The sequence below is a fragment of the Narcine bancroftii genome, chromosome 10 (genome assembly GCF_036971445.1).
Source record: "Narcine bancroftii isolate sNarBan1 chromosome 10, sNarBan1.hap1, whole genome shotgun sequence".
Lineage (NCBI taxonomy): Eukaryota > Metazoa > Chordata > Chondrichthyes > Torpediniformes > Narcinidae > Narcine > Narcine bancroftii.
The window spans coordinates 94,057,428-94,077,228 of NC_091478.1; the positions used below are offsets into that span (position 1 = coordinate 94,057,428).

General features: G+C 41.4%; 2 protein-coding genes across 4 annotated transcripts in view; one reads left to right on the plus strand and one right to left on the minus strand.

Moving 5' to 3' along the window:
• Positions 1–19,801, minus strand: part of acsf3 (acyl-CoA synthetase family member 3) — a 47,839-nt gene that overhangs the window by 19,547 nt on the left and 8,491 nt on the right. The window contains exons 1-4 of one of the 2 annotated variants that reach the window (XM_069901951.1): positions 11,203–11,338; positions 9,850–10,597; positions 6,870–7,025; positions 2,512–2,675 (exon numbers count right to left, since the gene is read on the minus strand). In XM_069901951.1, the coding sequence (XP_069758052.1) occupies positions 2,512–2,675; positions 6,870–7,025; positions 9,850–10,569 (1,040 nt within the window). In that variant the 5' untranslated portion in view covers positions 10,570–10,597; positions 11,203–11,338. Of the gene's footprint in view, positions 1–2,511; positions 2,676–6,869; positions 7,026–9,849; positions 10,598–11,202; positions 11,339–19,801 lie in introns of those variants that run through there. The other variant, XM_069901950.1, reaches the window with a different exon arrangement.
• cbfa2t3 (CBFA2/RUNX1 partner transcriptional co-repressor 3) overlaps positions 11,222–19,801 on the plus strand; it is a 108,455-nt gene continuing 99,875 nt past the window's right edge. The window contains exon 1 of one of the 2 annotated variants that reach the window (XM_069901939.1): positions 11,222–11,308. The gene's annotated coding sequence lies outside the window, so the exon portion shown is untranslated. The other variant, XM_069901938.1, reaches the window with a different exon arrangement.

Here is a 19,801-nt window from a genome sequence, read left to right on the forward strand (position 1 = left end):
GACGAGTTGGCATACAGAGATGAGGTGCAGTTGCTAACAGACTGGTGCACAGCCAACAACCTGTATCTGAACATTTAAAAAAAACCAAAAGAGATGGTTGTCGACTTAAGAGGGCCCGGGAGACCATACTCTGCTGACCATTGACAGCTCCACCATTGAGGTCAAGAGTATCAAGTTCCTTGGCGTGTACTTGGCAGAAAACCTCACATCGTCCCTTAATACAAGCTCCATAGCCAAGAAAGCCAAGTAGCGCTTCTACTTCCTACGAAGGCTGAGGAAATTTCATCTTCCGCCTTCCATCCTTACTATGTTCTACAGAGGATGTATTGAGAGCATCCAGTGCAACTGCATCACTGCCTAGTTTGGAAGCTATACCTCCTCAGACCACAAGACCCTGCAGAGGATAGTGAAATCAGTGGAAAAGACCATTGTGGGGGCTCTCTTCCTACCATGAAGGACATCTACAACATTCAATGCAGACGAAAGGCAATAAACATTATAAAGGACTCCACACACCCCTCAAGAAAGCTGTTCTCCCTTCTGCCATCTGGTAGGAGGTACTGCAGCACTCAGGCCCTTACGTCTAGATTGGGCAATAGCTTTTTCCTCCAAGCCATCATATTCCTGAACTCCCAGAACATTTGGGGATAGGGTACCATGGACTTTTACTGTACAAGTCTTAATATTTTAATATGTTTAAATTCTATTCTAACGTATTTATGTAAATATACAGAGTGGTCCTAGAGAAACACTATCTCGTATTTACCATGCGAGCAATGTATGAACGATAAATAAAGGTGACTTGACTTGAAGAAGCAACAGATTTGCAGATGCCAGACACATGGAGAGAGGGGCAAGAAAAACAGTTGGGTCAGGTAGAGGAAGACAAGTCATAGGGTGGAGTGGGTGATGAGAACTCAAAACCTGCCAATTTTGGAATCTGATGGAGAGAAGGTGACAATAGTAATATAAAGAGAGAACAAAAGGAACCAAGGAAAGTGGGTTGAGGGGGTGGAGATGGTGAGCAGAATCAAGTGGGGAAATGGGGGTGGAGGGGAATGGAATCAAAACAAAAGGAGAGATATTGAGGGGGTCTGAATGGGGTTGGTGGGAAAGTGGACAAAAAAAAGAAGGGGGGGAAAGAGCAGGATGATATAAATTAAGAGTGTGGAACCATTACTCAGGACTGACAGGTCAGTGAGGGAATGGGAAGGAGAGTTGAAATGGCAGCATCCAGGTCAGAACGGTTGCAGACAGAATGTAGATGCTCTGCAAAATGGTCCCCAAGTCTGCATTTGGTCCCACTTATGTAAGAGGAGTCCACAGCAGGAGCACCAAATGCAGTAAATGAGGTTAGAGGAGGTTCATTTGAATCTTTGCCTTGCCTGGAAGGGCAGTTTAGGTCCCTGGAAGGTAGTGAGAGAGGATATGTAAGGGGAAGTACTGCGAGTCACTGAAAACAAAAAACAAAACAAAATTACAGCACAGTACAGGCCCTTCAACCCAAGATGTTGTGCTGTCCTATGTACTCCACAACCATCTAAATTTTCCCTATCTCACTCCCATAACCCTCTATTCCTCTTACATCAATGTGTCTAAGAGTCTTTGAATATCCCTATTGTACCAGCCTCCACCACCACTTCGGCAATGCATTCCAGGCACCCACTACAATGGAGAGGTGGGTGGGAAGGATGACCAGTCAAATGAATGACAGAGAAAGCAATCCCTCCCCATCCTAGAGAGGGGTAGGGAGGGGACAGATGTAGCTGGTGCTAGGGTCGAGACGCAGCTGGCAGAAATTAAAGATAATGGTGCACTGAATGTGGAGTCTGGCAAGGTGAAAGGTGAGGAAAGAGGAACCTATCCCTATTCTGTTTATTTTTAGGGTAGGGGGTAAGAGCAAAACTCCAAAAGATGGAGGAAATGGGGGAGGTAGCTTTATTGCCCACAGTAGAAGAGAAGCTACATTGCTTGAAAAAGAACATGTCAGATACCCTGCTACAGAGGGCCTCTAGATGCAACAAAGATGGAAAAACAGGGAGAAAGAGTTGGCATTTCTATAGAAGATGGTGAGAAGAGATGTAGTCAAGGTAGCTTTGTAGGAAATGTCAGTATATCGCTAGACTTTTGAGATTGAGACAGAGAGATCTAGATAGGAGAAAGAATAGTCAAATATCGTTCAAGTGAGTTTGAGAGCAGGGTGGAGGTTAAATTTAAATTTCAACATACAGCATGGCCCACGAGCCTGTGCTGCCAAATTTACACCCTATTAACCTACACCCTTGGTACGTTTTGAATAGAGGGAGGAAACCAGAGCCCCCAGAAAAAACCCACACAGACACAGGGAGAACGTACAAATTCCTTTCAGACAGCGCAGGATTTGAACCCGGACCTGCCCTGATCGCTAGCGGAATAAAGGCACAGCGCTACCCGCTCCAAGTGGCAAAGTTGATAAAATTAACAAGTTCTGCATTGTTACAAATTGTCCAGATGCATGAATTACTCTCTTACCTGATGTTGTTCTGGCATACACTGTGAATGAAATCCTTCACATGGCTCTGGGTGAAGTTCTTGGTATGGTATTCAATGAGTCTGCTATACACAGTGGGCACTGCCATGAACATGTTGATACGTGGAGCTCCTGTACTGTTGGTTTTTAGTAGGTACTCCCAAACCTTGGTAAAGCAATTTTGAAACATGAAACAGAATATCTGGGATCATAGGGGTGCTTCAAAAAGGAGCACGGTGAAGAAAAAAATTTCCTTGCATTAAATACAGAAATAAGACTCGTGTTGAGAGGATTTGTGATTGGAAAGAGTGATAGGTGCAATTCAATCCTCATTGTTTGAGCTCATTTCTGCTGTCCTGCCACTCCTGAATTCCAGAATGTAGATAAGCAGTCAAATACTGACAAAGCTTGTAATATCAAAAGCAGCCCAAACTGTTTCACAGAGGTATCTTGCAAAACACTTTGAAGAATAAATATTTCAATATTTCTTAATTATAATAAAGAGAGCAACAAAATAATTTTCAAAGAAACATAAACACAACGCAGAAGTTGGGGTGTGACTAAACCATTAGGGGAACCCGGGGACCACATGGCAAGAGATGATACAATGGGGCACTAAGTTTATTAAAGAGTATAACAGATTCACAAAGTGCTGGAGGAACTCAGTAGGTCAGGCAACAATGGTGGAAAGCAATAAACAGTCAACATTTTGGGCCATAACCCCTTCATCAGGAATAGCAATAAGTAGTATCTCTTAAATGTCAAAACTGAACCCACATCTACCACCTCTGCTGGCAACTTGTTCCAAACTCTCACCATCCTGAGTGAAGAAGTGTTCCCAAATGTTCTCCTTAAAACATTTCACCTTTCACTCTCAACCCATGCCATCTTATTCTTGTCTCACCCATAGAACAATACAGCACAGAAACAGGCATTTGACCTTTCTAGTTCATGCTGATTTTACCATAGCATCCCAACTCCTAAACTCAATACTTTGTTTATGAAGGCCAATATGCCAAAATTTCTCTTTACAACTCTATCTACCTGTGATACCACTTTCAGGAAATTATGTATCTGTATTCCCAGATCCTTCTGTTTTACACACTCCTCAGTGGCCTACCATTTACTGTGTATGTACTCTCTTGGTTTGTCCTTCCAAGATGCAAGACCTCACACTTGTCTACATTCTGCCATTTTTCATCCCAGTTTTCCAGTTGGTCCAAATGTCTCTGCAAGCTTTGAAAGCCTTTCTTGCTGTCCATAACACCTCCAATATTTGTATCATCTGCAAATTTGCTGATCCAATTTACTACATTATCATCCAGATCATTTTTATAGATGACAAGTAACAATGGTCCCAGAACTGATCCCTGAGGCACTCCACTAGTCAGTCACAGGCCTCCAGTCTGAGAAGCAATCATTCACTACTACTCTCTGGCTTCTCCCCATGAATATCTAATGTTTGAACCTTCCTGAATAACTTCCCATGTGGGACCTTGTCAAAGGCCCTACTAAAGTCCATGTAGACAACATCCACAGCCTTTCCTTCATCATTTTTCCTGGTAACCTCTTCAAAAAACTCTACTTGTTTGGTTAAACACAACCTATCACACACAAAACCGTGTTGACTATCCCTAATCAGTTCGTGGCTATCCAAATACTTGTATACCCAATCCCTAAGAACATCTTCCAATAACTTACCAACTACTGACGTCAAGCTCACCAGTCCAAAATTTCTAGGGTTACTTTTAGAGCCTTTTTTAAACAATGGAACATCATGAGCTTCCCTTCAATCCTCCGGCACCTCACATGTGGCTAAAGGCATTTTCAATATTTCTCCCAGAGCCCCTGCACTAGACTTCAAGGGACTATTGTCAGATCCTTGGGATTTAACCACCCTTATTTGCTTTAAAGCAGCAAACACTTCCTCCTCTTTAATCTACATAGGTTCCATGACCTCATGGCTTGTTTTCCTTACTTACCTAGAATCTGTGCCAGTTTCCTGAGTAAATACTGATGCAGAAAAATTTTTCAAAAATGTCTTCTTGCATTTATCCCATCGATACCCCTCACAATATTGAGCACAGCTCTCAAATTTCCCCTCATTCTCTTTAGTGCCAGGGAACAAAGTCCTAACGTATTCAACCTTTCTGGAGAACTCAGCTCTTCATGGCCCAGCAACATCCCTGTAAATTTTTTCTGCACTCTTTCACCTTATTGATATTTTTTCCTGTAGATAGGTGACCAAAACTGCACACAATATTCCAAAATTGGCCTCATCAATTTATTATGTAACTTCAACATAACAGGTCAACTCCTGCATTAATATTTTGATTAATTAAGACCAATGTGCCAAAATTCCTAAATGCCACACACCACAGGCTCCTCAGCAACTAAACCCTTGATTTCCTCAATGCCAGACCCCAATCAGTACAGATCAGTAACATTACCTCCTCCATGATGACCATGATTATCGGGCACTGAAGGCTGAATGCTTAGTCTCCAACTCTATCCCTTGTACATCCATGCCAGCGTAGCCAAGTTCAGTTCCATCAATCTACAAATTCGCTGATGACGCCAGGATTGCTGGCTAAATAACTGGAAATGATGAGTTGGAATAAAGCTGAAGATCAAGAACCTAGTTGGGTGCCAAAACAACAATCTTCCTCTCAACTTCACCAAGACTGGTGCTCCCATTATGGTCTTCTCTATATCGGAGAGACTGGATGCAGTCTGGGAGATCACTTTGATGAGCACCTTGGCTCAGTCCATCACAATAGCAGGGATTTCCCAGTGACAACCCATTTGAATTCCCCGCACCATTCCCATGCCAACATGTCTGTCCATGGTCTCATGCACAGCCAGATTGGAACCATCTGCAAATTGAAGGAACAACACCTCTTATTCCGTCTGGACATGGTATTAACTGACTTCTCTGATTTAATTAACTACCCCAGCCCCTTTTATCAGTCTCTCTTTCTTTCCTTCAGCTCTGCATTCACAGAGCCATCTCCTCCCTCGGTCAATTCTCATCTTTTCTCTCCTTCCTATCTATCATCACCTTTTTCTGTTGGTCTGTGCTTCTCCTGCAGCTCTTCCTTTTCTTCTCCCCAGCCTTTTAATTTAGATGCATGCCTGCTTTTAACTCATACCTTTAGAAGGGCTCAGACCCGAAATGTCGGTTATATATCTTTATTCCTATGGACGCTGCCAGACCTGCTGAGTTCTGCCAGCATTTCTGTGTTTTTATTACCAAGAAGCTGATTGTTGATTTTTGGAAGGCCAAGGGACCACACACCAGTCTGAATAGATAGGAAAGAAAGCAGAGAAACTACAAGTTCCAGGGAGTCCATATTTCAGAAGGCCTTTCCTAGAGCCAGTACACTGAGACAACCCTGCAAACTCTCTACTTTCTCAGGAGTCTGAGGAGATTTGGCATGTCATGCGATACAGGTGGCCTATGGAATGCATACTGACTGGTATCACAGCATGGTTGGACAATTCAGGTGCCCAGGAACTTATAAAGCTACAGAAGGTGGAAAACGTAACCAGATCTATCACAGGCTCCAATCTCCTATCCATTAAAGTTACCTATGCAAGGCAGCCTCATAAAAAACCAAATCTCCCTGTTCACACCCTCTTCTCACTGCTACTTTCGGGCTGAAGATACAGAAACCTGAGGACCAACATCTCTATGCTCAAGTTTCTTTCCAACAGCTATGAACCTCCCCTTGGTACACTAATCATGGACTGGCTGTACGATTTTCTGCACTAAGATTACTGTGAACATTCATTATCTATCTCCCTTAAGATTTTAATACTCTTAATTTCATTCACTTAATTTATTATCATTTTTCTTTACAAGTAACTGTTTAGCTGTAACAGGCAAGAATTTTGATCCTTATGTACATTACACAATATGTATGACAATAAATTCATAATTTTGCTTTTCCATCTCTCTCCCTACCTTTGTCTGGCATTTTCCAATCAACTGTTTCTGTCTCCCATTTCCATCCCTCCTAAGTTCACCAATCCTCTGACCAACTCATGCCACCTTATTGTCCATATTGTACCATCTCCCCTTTTCATTTTCATTCTTGGTGAAAGACTCCAACACGAAATGTCGACTTTTCTTTTCCTCCCACCATGCTCCTCAACCAGTTTGAGTTCCTCTGAGAGATTTCTTTTTGATCCACACTCTAGCACCTTGTGTCTCCATTTGTTAGAATATCAGTTCATGTATATAATCTTCTTAAGCTATTTACACATGACAGGAAAGTAAACATTTATTAATTATTGGTGAATTGTGTAACAGATTTTTTTTTCAAAATACTCCTTTTTTGAACTGTTCCCCACTTACCCGCTGGGCATTGAATTCTGGCAGCATTACACAGGTAGCACCAACCCAGAGTGGGCATAGCAGTTTATTGAGGATCCCATGAACGTGGTGTAGAGGTAGTACATGCAAGATTACATCATCCTTGCTCCATTCCCATTGCTTCACCAGGGAAGTTATCTACAGAATAGCAAATATCGTTAGTTCTGCACATCAGTCTGTATTATTAACATGTATACCAAGTAACTGATGCACAAACTGTTGATACCAATTCACATATCTACTCTCTGGAATATCAGCATGAACTATATTGTGTCTGTGGTATATCCTAGTGTACTGAGAGCCCTTAATCCAGCTAGCATATCCAATATATCAAATAACATTACATGGTTCCTACGTCTAAACTGTTTACGTGGGCTGTGGAATTATCTGAAATACCAGCTCTTCTACATGGAGTATGTAATACTAGACCACTCTAATCTAGACTTTATCACAGCCTTAGCTCAAACATAAGCAACGAGCTGGGTTCTAAAGTTAAAATGAATGCGGTTAATGCCAAAGCTGCATTTAATACAGATTCATCCTGGAACCCTGATACAAGAGCCAGAACACATCAAAAATATTATAACTGTTGGTGGGATATCTTGTTTAGTGGAAAATTATTATGGTTGTTGAAGATTAATCATCTCAGCCCCAAGACCTCAGGGATTCTTCAAGCCAGAGTTCCAACCAAACCATCTTCAGCTGTTATGTCAATGATCTTTTTTCCATCATAAAGTTAGAAGTGTAGATGCTCACTGATAATTGCACAATATTCTATTCAATTCACATTTCTTCCACAAATGAAGTAGAAAACAGGCATAGAATAACAAGTGATATAATATTCATGCCAGAAAAATGCTAGTCAATGACCAAGTCCAACAACAATTTGGCTACCTCTCCTTGTTTGCATCTTGTCATCAACATCCGGAGGAACAGAAGTGCAATACTTACTGTGGCTAAAAGAGCAGGGCAGAAGCTAGGTATGCAGTGCAGAACTTGCCTCCCAACCATGTTCTTTCCTCCATCTGCAAGCAACAGGTTCAGAACCTTGACAGAATATTCTGCATTTACCCAGTGAATGTCACACCAACAGCTCTCAAGAAGCTCAACTCACTTCACAACAAGGCAGCTGTCTGGAATGTTGCCCAGTCCACCAGCTTAGTGTTCATTACCTCTATCACTCGCACACCATGCACCACCTGCAAACTGCACTGCAGTTAAATGCCACACTCCACCAGCATCTCAACTCCAACAACTCCAGCACCAAAGACAAGGGCAGCAGGCCCATGGCCACACCACTACCAGCTGGACCAATTCAGCAAGTCAAGCAGCACCTGCGAAGGGAGATTAATATTTAAGCTGGGAGATTTACTAGTGTTACTCGGCAAAGTTTAGACTAAATTGGCAGTTTGCTTTAATATCTGACCAATGGGTTATGGGTGAAATGTAACAGAATCTGAGGACCTTTGAAATGGTTCTTCACAGGATAATGGAAGCAGAGTCTTTGACTGATTTAAGGAATAGGTAGCTTGATACTATATATATGCAAGGTGTGAAAGGTAAGAGGGAGTAGTAGGAATTTAAAACATAGAACAGTACAGCACAAAAACAAATCCTCCAACCCATATTAAACTAAAACTCTCCTGCTTACACATGATCCATACACCTCTCTACTCTACATATTCACATGCCTATAGAAGCCCTCTTAGATGCTGCTATAGTATCTGCTTCCAGGCACCTATCACTCTTTGCATAAAAATAACTGCCCCGCACATATCCTTTAAACTTACATCCTCCATCTTAAACACATGTCCTCTAGAGACTGTGCACCTTCTCAATGCCTCTCATAATTTTATAAACTGCTATCAGGTCTCTCCTCAGCCTCCAATGCTCCAAAGAAAACAACCAAAGTATGTCCACTCTGTCTCCATAGCTCATACACTTGAATCCAGACAAATCCATTTGTTTCCTTTCTAAAGTAACCACATCTTTCCTGTAATAGGACAGCCAGATTTGAACATGAGTGGTCTGACTAAAATGTTATATAGCTACAAGACTTCCTTACTTTTGTGCTCATACAGCCCCCAACCATACCACACACTTTCTTTACCATCCTATCTACTTCCACTGCCACTTTAATGAATCTATGAACCTGCACCCAAGATCCTTCTACACAGAGTCCTGCCATTAACTGTATACTTTTCCTGACATTTGACCTACCAAAGTGCTGCACCTCACCCTGCCTATATCCATATTTGTATTATTCTTTGATAGCCCTCTACTCTGTCTACCAATCTTGGGGTCATCTATGAACTTACTAACCCACCCACCTATATTTTCATCCAATTTCTTTCAAAATATCACAAACAACCAGAATAACACCCTACTACTACTACAAACTATCTTCTATGGATCAACCACTTCCAAATCCAAATAATTCAACATTTATCACATGCATTTTTAATTTTCAGATCAGCCTACCACGAGGAACTTTGTGAAATGCTTAAAGTCCACGTAGACACATCCACCGCCCTACTTATAGACGACATTTTCCAGTTCTAATATATCCTAATTTCAAAATGTGTCATCTTCAAGAATCATGAGGACGATATTCTGAATTACTATCTTATCAATCCAATAAACCAAACTTTGTAGATGCAGCTTTAATTCGTTAATAAAACGGATAAACATTTTGCATGACTTTGCATTAAGATTTTCATAATAATGACTAAACAAAGCATTTGGCTAGATTTAAAGACAACGATATTCAACTTGAAAGAGATATACAAGAAGAAATAAGGTGAAGTAAGATGAATATGACGAATTCAAAGAAAAGTATCTCGAGCTCACATCCCCTTCATAGTTTGTCAAAGACCACAGACCAAAAAGGGGTTGCTGGGCTGTGTATTGGAATATAGCTTCTAAAGTGACCTACAGCTCAGCAGCAAAGGTAGAAAATCACCTGACTCTGCAGGATGCCATGGGTAGTAAGGACTCCCTTTGGCGGCCCTGTTGTTCCACTGGTGTACAAGATCATGGCTCCTCTAGATCTCCAATCTGCAACACTGTAGTTACCATCTGCCATCGGAGGATAAACATATTGTTCGAGTTGCATGGTATCAGTGGCAAATCGTTGAGATTTAAATAATGGAAGACATTTCACTTGCAGTCTGTTTGCAACTGGTGTTACCAGCTCTACATAATCCTCCTCCACAATGATTAAAGTACTCTGAGAGTCTCGAACAACGTACTCAAGCTCTGGAGCTGGATGCTTTCTGCAGAGAGGAACTGCCAGACCACCACTCATCCAGGAGGCCCATTGTGCAATGACAAAAGAAACATCATTGGGACACAGGATTGAAATTCTCTGCTCCTTGATGTCACCATCAGAACATCCCAAAACACTCAAAATCTTCCTTGAAAGGTCCTGGCTGGATCTATACAAATCCCTGTATGTGTAATGTCCAAGATCATCCACAACAGCAAGTCTGTCTGCAAAGTTAGCAGCCCTTGTGAAAACCTGTTCTGTTCTTGCAAACGTGGAAGGTGTTGTACTCAAATTCCGCTGCAGCCGTTTCGGGAGCTTTAGACTCCAAACGAGAGGCGATGTGTGCCGTCCCCAGGATTGGGCACAGTGCTGGAACACTGATTCAGGAGTGCTTCTCAATAAATTGGAAAGCATTGTAGAACACGCTTTATCGACGTCGTTCCTGCAGATTTAGATAAAATACATCGTTAGATTTATAGTGTCAGTAGTCGGAGAATTTGAATCTCTGCTCCCTGAGCCCATATCTATAAGGGTTGGGGATAGCAGGTCCACTCATTGGGAGGCGTCAGGCCTCCCGTGTGGCTGGATGAAGTGATGCGGGGTTTGACCTTCACCTGGAGAAACAGTCGAGGCTCAGCAGTCTATGGGACTGGGATGAGGCCACGCTGCATTAACCCCCTCTCCCTTCCTCCTCCCCCCTCTCCCTTCCTCCTCCCCCTCTCCCTTCCTCCTCCCCCCTCTCCCTTCCTCCTCCCCCTCTCCCTTCCTCCTCCCCCCTCTCCCTTCCTCCTCCCCCCTCTCCCTTCCTCCTCCCCCCTCTCTCCTTCCTCCTCCCCCTCTCCCTTCCTCCTCCCCCCTCTCCCTTCCTCCTCCCCCTCTCCCTTCCTCCTCCCCCCTCTCCCTTCCTCCTCCCCCTCTCCCTTCCTCCTCCCCCCTCTCCCTTCCTCCTCCCCCCTCTCCCTTCCTCCTCCCCCCTCTCCCTTCCTCCTCCCCCTCTCCCTTCCACCTCCCCCCTCCTCCTCCTCCTCCTTTTCCCGCTGACTTCACCTCAGTTTCACCAGAAGTGAAGCCTTAGCCGAGAGTTCGGGCGGAACAATAGTCGGAAAGAGGGGGAGCCGGGGAAGGAGATTGAGCCGGACCAGCCGTTGCTCAGGTAACGGTTCGGGTGGTGATTGGGTCCTCGCTTCCGGTCAGGAAGACTGGAGCAGTTCCAAAGTGCGTCGGCCGGATGAACGTTTCTGCTCCAACACCACTTGCTGACAGAGCTTTTGCGCTACCCAACTATCGTCGGTACGGAGAATAAGGGGCTTGTGTTCTTCCTTTCCTCCTCCTCCTCCTCCCCCCCACGTCTCCTTCTCCCCCCCCCGTCTCCTTCTCTCCCCCCCCATCTCCTTCTCTCCCCCCCCGTCTCCTTCTCTCCCCCCCCGTCTCCTTCTCTCCCCCCCGTCTCCTTCTCTCCCCCCCGTCTCCTTCTCTCCCCCCCGTCTCCTTCTCTCCCCCCCGTCTCCTTCTCTCCCCCCCGTCTCCTTCTCTCCCCCCCCGTCTCCTTCTCTCCCCCCCCGTCTCCTTCTCTCCCCCCCCGTCTCCTTCTCTCCCCCCCGTCTCCTTCTCTCCCCCCCGTCTCCTTCTCTCCCCCCCGTCTCCTTCTCTCCCCCCCGTCTCCTTCTCTCCTCCCCCGTCTCCTTCTCTCCCCCCCCGTCTCCTTCTCTCCCCCCCCCGTCTCCTTCTCTCCCCCCCGTCTCCTTCTCTCCCCCCCGTCTCCTTCTCCCCCCCACCGTCTCCTTCTCCCCCCCACCGTCTCCTTCTCCCCTCCCCCGTCTCCTTCTCCCCCCCCCGTCTCCTTCTCCCCCCCCGTCTCCTTCTCCCCCCCCCGTCTCCTTCTCCCCCCCCCGTCTCCTTCTCCCCCCCCGTCTCCTTCTCCCCCCCCCGTCTCCTTCTCCCCCCCCCGTCTCCTTCTCCCCCCCCCGTCTCCTTCCCCCCCCCGTCTCCTTCTCCCCCCCCGTCTCCTTCTCCCCCCCCCCGTCTCCTTCTCCCCCCCCCGTCTCCTTCTCCCCCCCCCGTCTCCTTCTCCCCCCCCCGTCTCCTTCTCCCCCCCCCCGTCTCCTTCTCCCCCCCCCCGTCTCCTTCTCCCCCCCCCCCGTCTCCTTCTCCCCCCCCCCGTCTCCTTCTCCCCCCCCCGGTCTCCTCTCCCCCCCCCGTCTCCTCTCCCCCCCCCGTCTCCTTCTCTCCCCCCCCCGTCTCCTTCTCTCCCCCCCCCCGTCTCCTTCTCTCCCCCCCCCCCCGTCTCCTTCTCTCCCCCCCCGTCTCCTTCTCCCCTATTTTATCTTGTCCTATCTTTGTTCAGTCTGGTTTTTCCCTTGTCTGGTAAAAATCTGATAAATATCTTAATTGTGCGGCTCTATAGTAATTTCTAAAGTTTGGTAACTGCAAACCACCTTGGTTATACCTCTCTGTTAATTTATCTAACCCTCGGTTTCCTCCCTTTCCACAAGAATTTCCTTATTATTCTCTTGAGTTCATTAAAAAAAATTCTGTTAAGGGAATTGGTAACATTTGAAATAAGTATTGTATCCTTGGAAACACGTTCATTTTAATCCAGTTTACTCTCCCTATCAATGTTAGCAGTAATTCTTTCCAATGTTCTAAGTCTTCCTGCAATTTCTTTATTGGTGGCTGATAATTTAGTTTGTACAAGTGGCTTAAGTTATTATCTAACCTTACACCTAGGTATCGGATTGCTTGTGTTTGCCATTTAAACGGTGATTCTTTTTTAAATTCTGTATAATCTGCATTACTCATTGGCATCACTTCATTTTTATTTGCGTTGATCTTTTACCCTGATATTTCTCCATGTTCCTTCAATTTCTTATGTAATTCTTTTACTGATACCTTTGGTTCTGTTAGGTATACTATGATGTCATCTGCAAATAAGCTGATTTTATACTCCTCCTTTATTTTTGTCCCTTTTATTTTATATTCTTATCAGTTCTCCCAAAGGTTCTATTGCTAAGGTGAACAATGAGGGGGATAATGGACATCCCTGTCTAGTTGACCTACTTAATTTAAATTGATTCGACACATATCCATTAACTGCTACTTTTCCCAATGGTCCATTATACAATGCTTTAATCCAATTTATGTATTTTTCTGGTAGATTGAACTTCTGTAATACTTTAAATAAGTAGTTTCACTCTACTCTGTCAAAGGCTTTTTCTGCATCTAAACAACAGCCACTGTTGGCTTCTTATTTCCTTGAACTGCATGAATTAGATTAATAAGTTTACAGACGTTGTTCATCTTTTCGTAATAAATCCAGTTTGATCTTGTTTTACTATTTTTAATACACAATCGGCCAATTTGTTTGCTAGTAATTTCGCTATTATCTTGTATGAGTTAAGTAGAGATATTGGTCTATATGATGCTGGTGTTAATGGATCCTTCCCAGTCTTTGGTATTACTGTAATCATTGCTGTCTTACATGAATCTGGCAAGCATTGTGTTTCTTCTATCTGGTTCATTACTTCCTGGAATGGAGTAATTAATAACTCTTTAAATGTTTTATAAAATTCTATTGGAAATCCATCCTCTCCTGGTGTTTTATTGTTCAGCAGCTTTTTTAATATATCCTGTACTTCCTCTATTAAAAGAAGCAGCTCTCCCTTCCAAGTGCTGGTGCCAATGTTTCATGAATGTAAACTATTTCCTCCAGACCATTCCTTAAATCACACATTCAACCTCTGATCAAATGGTTTTATTAGTTTGTTTTGTTCCTCTTCTTGCAATTTTGGCAGTTCAATTTTAGCAAAAAAAATTCCACTATTTTATCATTCCCCTCGTTCTCAGTTTGGAATAATTGTTTATTAAAGTACCTTAAAGTTTTCATTAATCTTTGTTGGGTTATATGTAATTTGTTTGTTCTTTTTCCTTGATGCCAATACAGTTCTTTTAGCTTGTTCTGTTTGAAGTTGCCAGGCTAATATTTTGTGTTTTTTCTCCCAGTTCATAATACTTTTGTTTTGTTTTCATTATGTTCTTCTCCACCTTATACATTTGTAATGTTTCATTTTTTTTTTGTCTGCCAATTCTCTCCTTTTTGTTATATCATCCCTTTTTACTAGTTCCTTTTCTGTACTTATTATCTTCCTTTCCAACTGCTCTATTTCCCGATTGTAATCCTTTTTCATCTTATTAACATAACTTATTATCTGTCCTCTAATGAAGGCTTTCATTGCGTCCCATAATATAATTTGTCTTTCACTGATTCTGTGTTTATTTCAAAATATGTTTTAATTTGGCATTCAATAAACTCTCTAAATTCCTGTCTTTTAAATAGCATGGAGTTTAAACTCCATCTATATGTTCTTGGTGGGATGTCCTCCAGTTCTATTGCTAATAACAGGGGTGAATGATCTGATAGTAGTCTAGCTTTATACTCAGTTTTCCTAACTCTCCCTTGAATATGGGCTGACAACAAAAACATATCAATCCTTGAATATGTTTTGTGTCTACTCGAATAATATGAATATTATTTCTCTCTTGGGTGTTGCCTCCTCCATATATCCATAAGTTTCATTTCCTGCATTGATTTAACCATAAATTTGGCACTTTATTCTTTTTGCTTGTCTTTTATCCAATTTTATCCTATCAATATATTTCTTTGTGTGTCTGCAATCTTCAAAAAATATCCTGCATAAACTTTTGATTCTCCTCGTTAAACAAATTGAACAAATTGTTGAACAAATTCCAAAATTCTGAATATATCTGACACTTTATCATTACATACCTGTTGGATCTATTATTTCCTCCTCTATTTTAATTGGTACATTTTTGTTAACTAACATGGCTAACACCTCAAGCTTTTGAATTATAGGATGCTGCCCTCCAATTCATGTCCACCAGTAACCTCTGGCTGTTGGGCTGTGCTCCTACCCCTGTCCCTTCTTCCCTCCTCCCCTTACCTTTATTTCAGGGATTTGTTTGCTCTTTGCTCATACATTGGTGAAGGGCGTATGCCCAAAATGTTAGTTACCCTGTATTTCCTATGGATTCTGCATTACCTCCTGAATTTCTCCAGTACAACTGTGTATTACACATGACCCCAGCATCCGCAGACTTTCTTGTTTAACTTTACCTAGCTCAAACCAGGTCTGGAGGGTTAACTAATACTTCCTCTATATTGGAATATTCTTCCTTGGCACTTCTGCAGATCAGGCTCATTCTTGCTTCCAGGATCATTAACTTGCTCTCAAAGGCCATTAATCAGAGGATGTCAGCAGGAGATTTGCTTCCTATCTGTCAGAACAATGTATGGGAACTAATGGGGGTGTAATTGGAGCCTAACAATCAGTTTCCTACTGGGAAGTCCATTAATTAATGAGAATATGTGTCTGGCATTCCAATGTTGCTGGAACATAGGTGCAGGACAGAGGGAGAAGGGAGAGACAGCAACAAAACAGGCAGAGTAAGACCAACCATTTCTATCCATAAATGCTGTCTGACTTGATGAGTTCTTCTCACATTTCTGCACAATCCCCCTGGGATTGTAACTTGTAGTGCAGCTGGTAGCAATCCCTCTCTCATGCAGGTACTGCTGTACTTCTGCGCTCATGAATGCAGCTCCCCTGTCTGTATGTAGTTCAGGTACCCAAATATGCTGAAGATGGGTTGGAGGGAGGGAGTCACGTGATGGAGTAGTGGCCGGCCAGGGAATTCCAGCCCTCTCCGGAAAAGTTTAAAAAAAACGCACAAAACACAAAGGTACAAGAGTAAAAATTAAAACAAAGTAAAAATAAAGGTGAGAAGAAAATGGCAGCGAAGAGAGAAAAGTCGAAAACAACGGGAAGAAGAGAAGAAGAAAGAACGTCGGAAGAAGAAGGTGAAGGCCTTGCCTGTCCGAGGAGGCCCGCCGTGGAGAGAGAAGCCCGCTCCCTCAGGTCAGTGGAAGTCCCGAGCTCGGGACTACAAAAATGGCTCGAGGAGCCGAGTAAAAGTGCGCATCTGCGCATGCGCGAGGAGGTGCGCAACCACGCATGAAAAAAAACACACTGACGGGAGGGGAGAACAGCTGCGGAGTCGATCTCCACAGCTGAGAGAGACACCTGCAACACAGCAACAGGTGCAGAACAGAGAAAATAACGACAACAAGAAAGAAGAGGGTAAAAAGAAAACAAGGAAATAACAGATGGTCAACCCAGAGGAAGAAGAAGAACAGAAAGAAATGGAAGAAGAGAAAGGCAAGACAATGGATATATCTTTTTTAAAGAATATATGGAATCAGTGAAAGAATGGCAATTACAAAAATTTAATGAGATAAAAAGAAGAATTAAGAGTGCAGAAGATAAAATGAATAAAATAGAAATGGTCATATCATAGATAGGAAAAAGAGTGGATAATGTGGAAGAACGAGAAATAATCGTAGAAATGGAAGTAGAGGACTTAAAAGAGAAATTAGAAGAATCTAATAAAAAAGTTAAAGAGGCACATGAGCTGTTAGCTCAGAAGATAAATATAATGGAAAACTATAATAGAAGAAATAATATAAAGATAGTGGGCCTTAAGGAAGATGAAGAAGGCAAGAATATGAGAGAATTTATAAAAGATTGGATCCCCAGTGTCCTAGGAAGACCAGAATTACAGGAAGAAATGGAAATAGAGAGGGCACATAGAACATTAGCCCCGAAACCACAACCGCAGCAAAAACCAAGATCCATTTTAGTAAAATTCTTAAGATATACAACAAGAGAAAATATATTGGAGAAAGCAATGAAGAAAATAAGAGAAGACAAAAAGCCACTGGAATACAAAGGTCAAAAAAATTTTTTCTATCCAGACATAAGTTTTGAACTCCTGAAGAAGAGGAAGGAGTTAAATACAGCAAAAACGATCTTATGAAAAAAAGGATATAAATTTATGTTAAAGCACCCAGCGGTACTTAAAATAGTTATTCCAGGGCAACAAAACAGACTATTCTCGGATCCAGAGGAAGCACGAAAATTTGCAGAACAACTACAAAACAAGCAGACAGATGAAGACATGTAATGAGAGTAAAAATGACCACGAACTATATGTATGTGTGTATATGGGTATATATATATATATATATATAGATATATATATATCTATATAGATGTGTATGTATATATGTGTATACATGAGTGTATCCGTATTTAGAGGAAAATATATAGAGTATAGATAAGAATTAATAAGGGAATAAGGAGGGAATTAAAAGAGTGACCTTTGTTATATATGAAAATTGAAATCTTTTCCGGGGGGAGGGGCTGGGTGGGGAGGAGTTACGGAATTCGCAAGTCCAAATGGAGAGCGGAGATGTGGTTGCCCGACAAGGGATAAAGGGCAACTCAGGAGGGGGAGGGGAGAATGGGGTTAAAGAACTTATAAATAGGAGAATAAGGAAAATGTTTGATGTTTTAGAAATGTTGTCTTATAAAGTGTTCAAAACAAGAAAGCAGAAATTAATAAGAAGGAAAGGTGATGATGGAGAAACGGAAAGGGAAGATAAACAAAGTATGAAATGGCTACGTTGAACTATATGACTTTAAATATTAACGGAATGCATAACCAAATCAAAAGGAAGAAACTGCTAAATTTACTGAAAAAAGAAAAAATTGATATAGCATTTGTGCAAGAAACACATTTAACTGAATTGGAGCACAAGAAATTAAAGAGAGATTGGGTAGGACATGTAACAGCAGCATCGTATAATTCAAAAGCAAGAGGAGTGGCTATATTAATCAGTAAAAATGTACCAATTAAAATAGAAGAGGAAATAATAGATCCAGGAGGGAGATATGTAATGATAAAATGTCAGATATATTCGGAGTTTTGGAATCTACTCAATGTATGTTCACCTAACGAAGAAGATCAAAAGTTTATGCAAGATATTTTTTTGAAGATAGCAGATACGCAAGGGAACATATTAGTAGGAGGGGATTTCAACCTGAATTTGGATTCAAATATAGATAAAACTGGGAAAAAAATTAACAGAAAGAACAAAGTAACCAAATTTATAATTAAATCGATGCAAGAAATGCAACTTTTGGATATATGGAGGAAACAACACCCAAAGGAAAAGGAATATTCATATTATTCGGGTAGACATAAAACATACTCAGGAATAGACCTATTTCTGTTATCAGCTCGTATGCAAGATAAAGAAAACCAGAATATAAAGCTAGAATATTGACAATAGAGTTAGAAGACATTCCTCCAAGAATGTATAGATGGAGATTAAACTCCATGCTACTTAAAAGGCAGGATTTTAGAGAATTAATTGAAAGACAAATTAAAATGTACTTTGAAATAAATACGGAATCAGTGAAAGATAAGTTTATACTATGGGATGCAATGAAAGTGTTCATTAGAGGGCAAATAATAAGTTATGTAACCAAGATGAAGAAGGACTATAATCAGGAAACAGAGCAGTTGGAAAGGGAAATAGTAAATATAGAAAAAGAATTAGCAATGAAGGAAGATACAACTAAAAGAAGAGAATTGGCAGATAAAAAAATAAAATATGAAACACTACAAACATATAAGGTGGAGAAGAACATAATGAAGACAAAACAGAAATATTATGAACTAGGGGAAAAAACGCACAAAATTCTAGCATGGCAGCTTAAGACAGAACAAGCTAAGAAAATGGTATTGGCATCAAGGAAAAAAGACAAACAAATCACATATAATCCAACGGAGATCAATGAAAACTTTAGAGAATTCTATGAAAAATTATACCAAACTGAAAACAAAGGGAAAGAATAGATGAATTTTTAACTATAATTGAACTACCAAAATTAGAAATAGAGGAACAAAATAAATTAACAGAACCATTTGAAATAATAGAAATACAAGAGATAATAAAAAAACTACCAAATAATAAAACACCAGGAGAGGATGGATTCCTAATAGAATTCTATAAAACATTTAAAGATTTATTAATTCCTCCCCTCCTGGAAGTAATCAACCAGATTGACAAAACACAAAGCTTACCAGATTCATGTAAAACAGCAATAATTACAGTAATACCAAAGCAAGGGAAAGATCCACTCGCACCAGCGTCATATAGACCAATATCATTACTTAACACAGATTATATGATAATAGCTAAACTATTAGCAAACAGATTAGCAGATTATGTACCTAAAATGGTAAATTTAGACCAAACTGGATTTATTAAAAAAAGACCCACAACAGACAATATTTGTAAATTTATTAACTTAATTCATGCAGTAGAAGGGAGTAAAGCGCCAACAGTAGCAGTTGCTTTAGACGCAGAGAAGGCCTTTGACAGAGTAGAATGGAATTATTTATTCAAAGTATTTCAAAAATTCAGTTTACCAGAGAAGTATATTAATTGGATTAAAGCATTGTATAAGGGGCCATTGGCGAAAGTGACAGTAAATGGATATATATCAAAGCAATTTAACTTAAGCAGATCAACAAGGCAGGGATGCCCACTATCACCCTTATTGTTCGCGTTAGCTATAGAACCACGAGCAGAATTGATAAGAACAGAAAATAATATAAAAGGGATAAAAATAAAAGACAAGGAATATAAAATCAGTTTATTTGCGGACGATGTTATAGTATACTTAACAGAACCAGAACTATCAATAAAAGAATTATATAA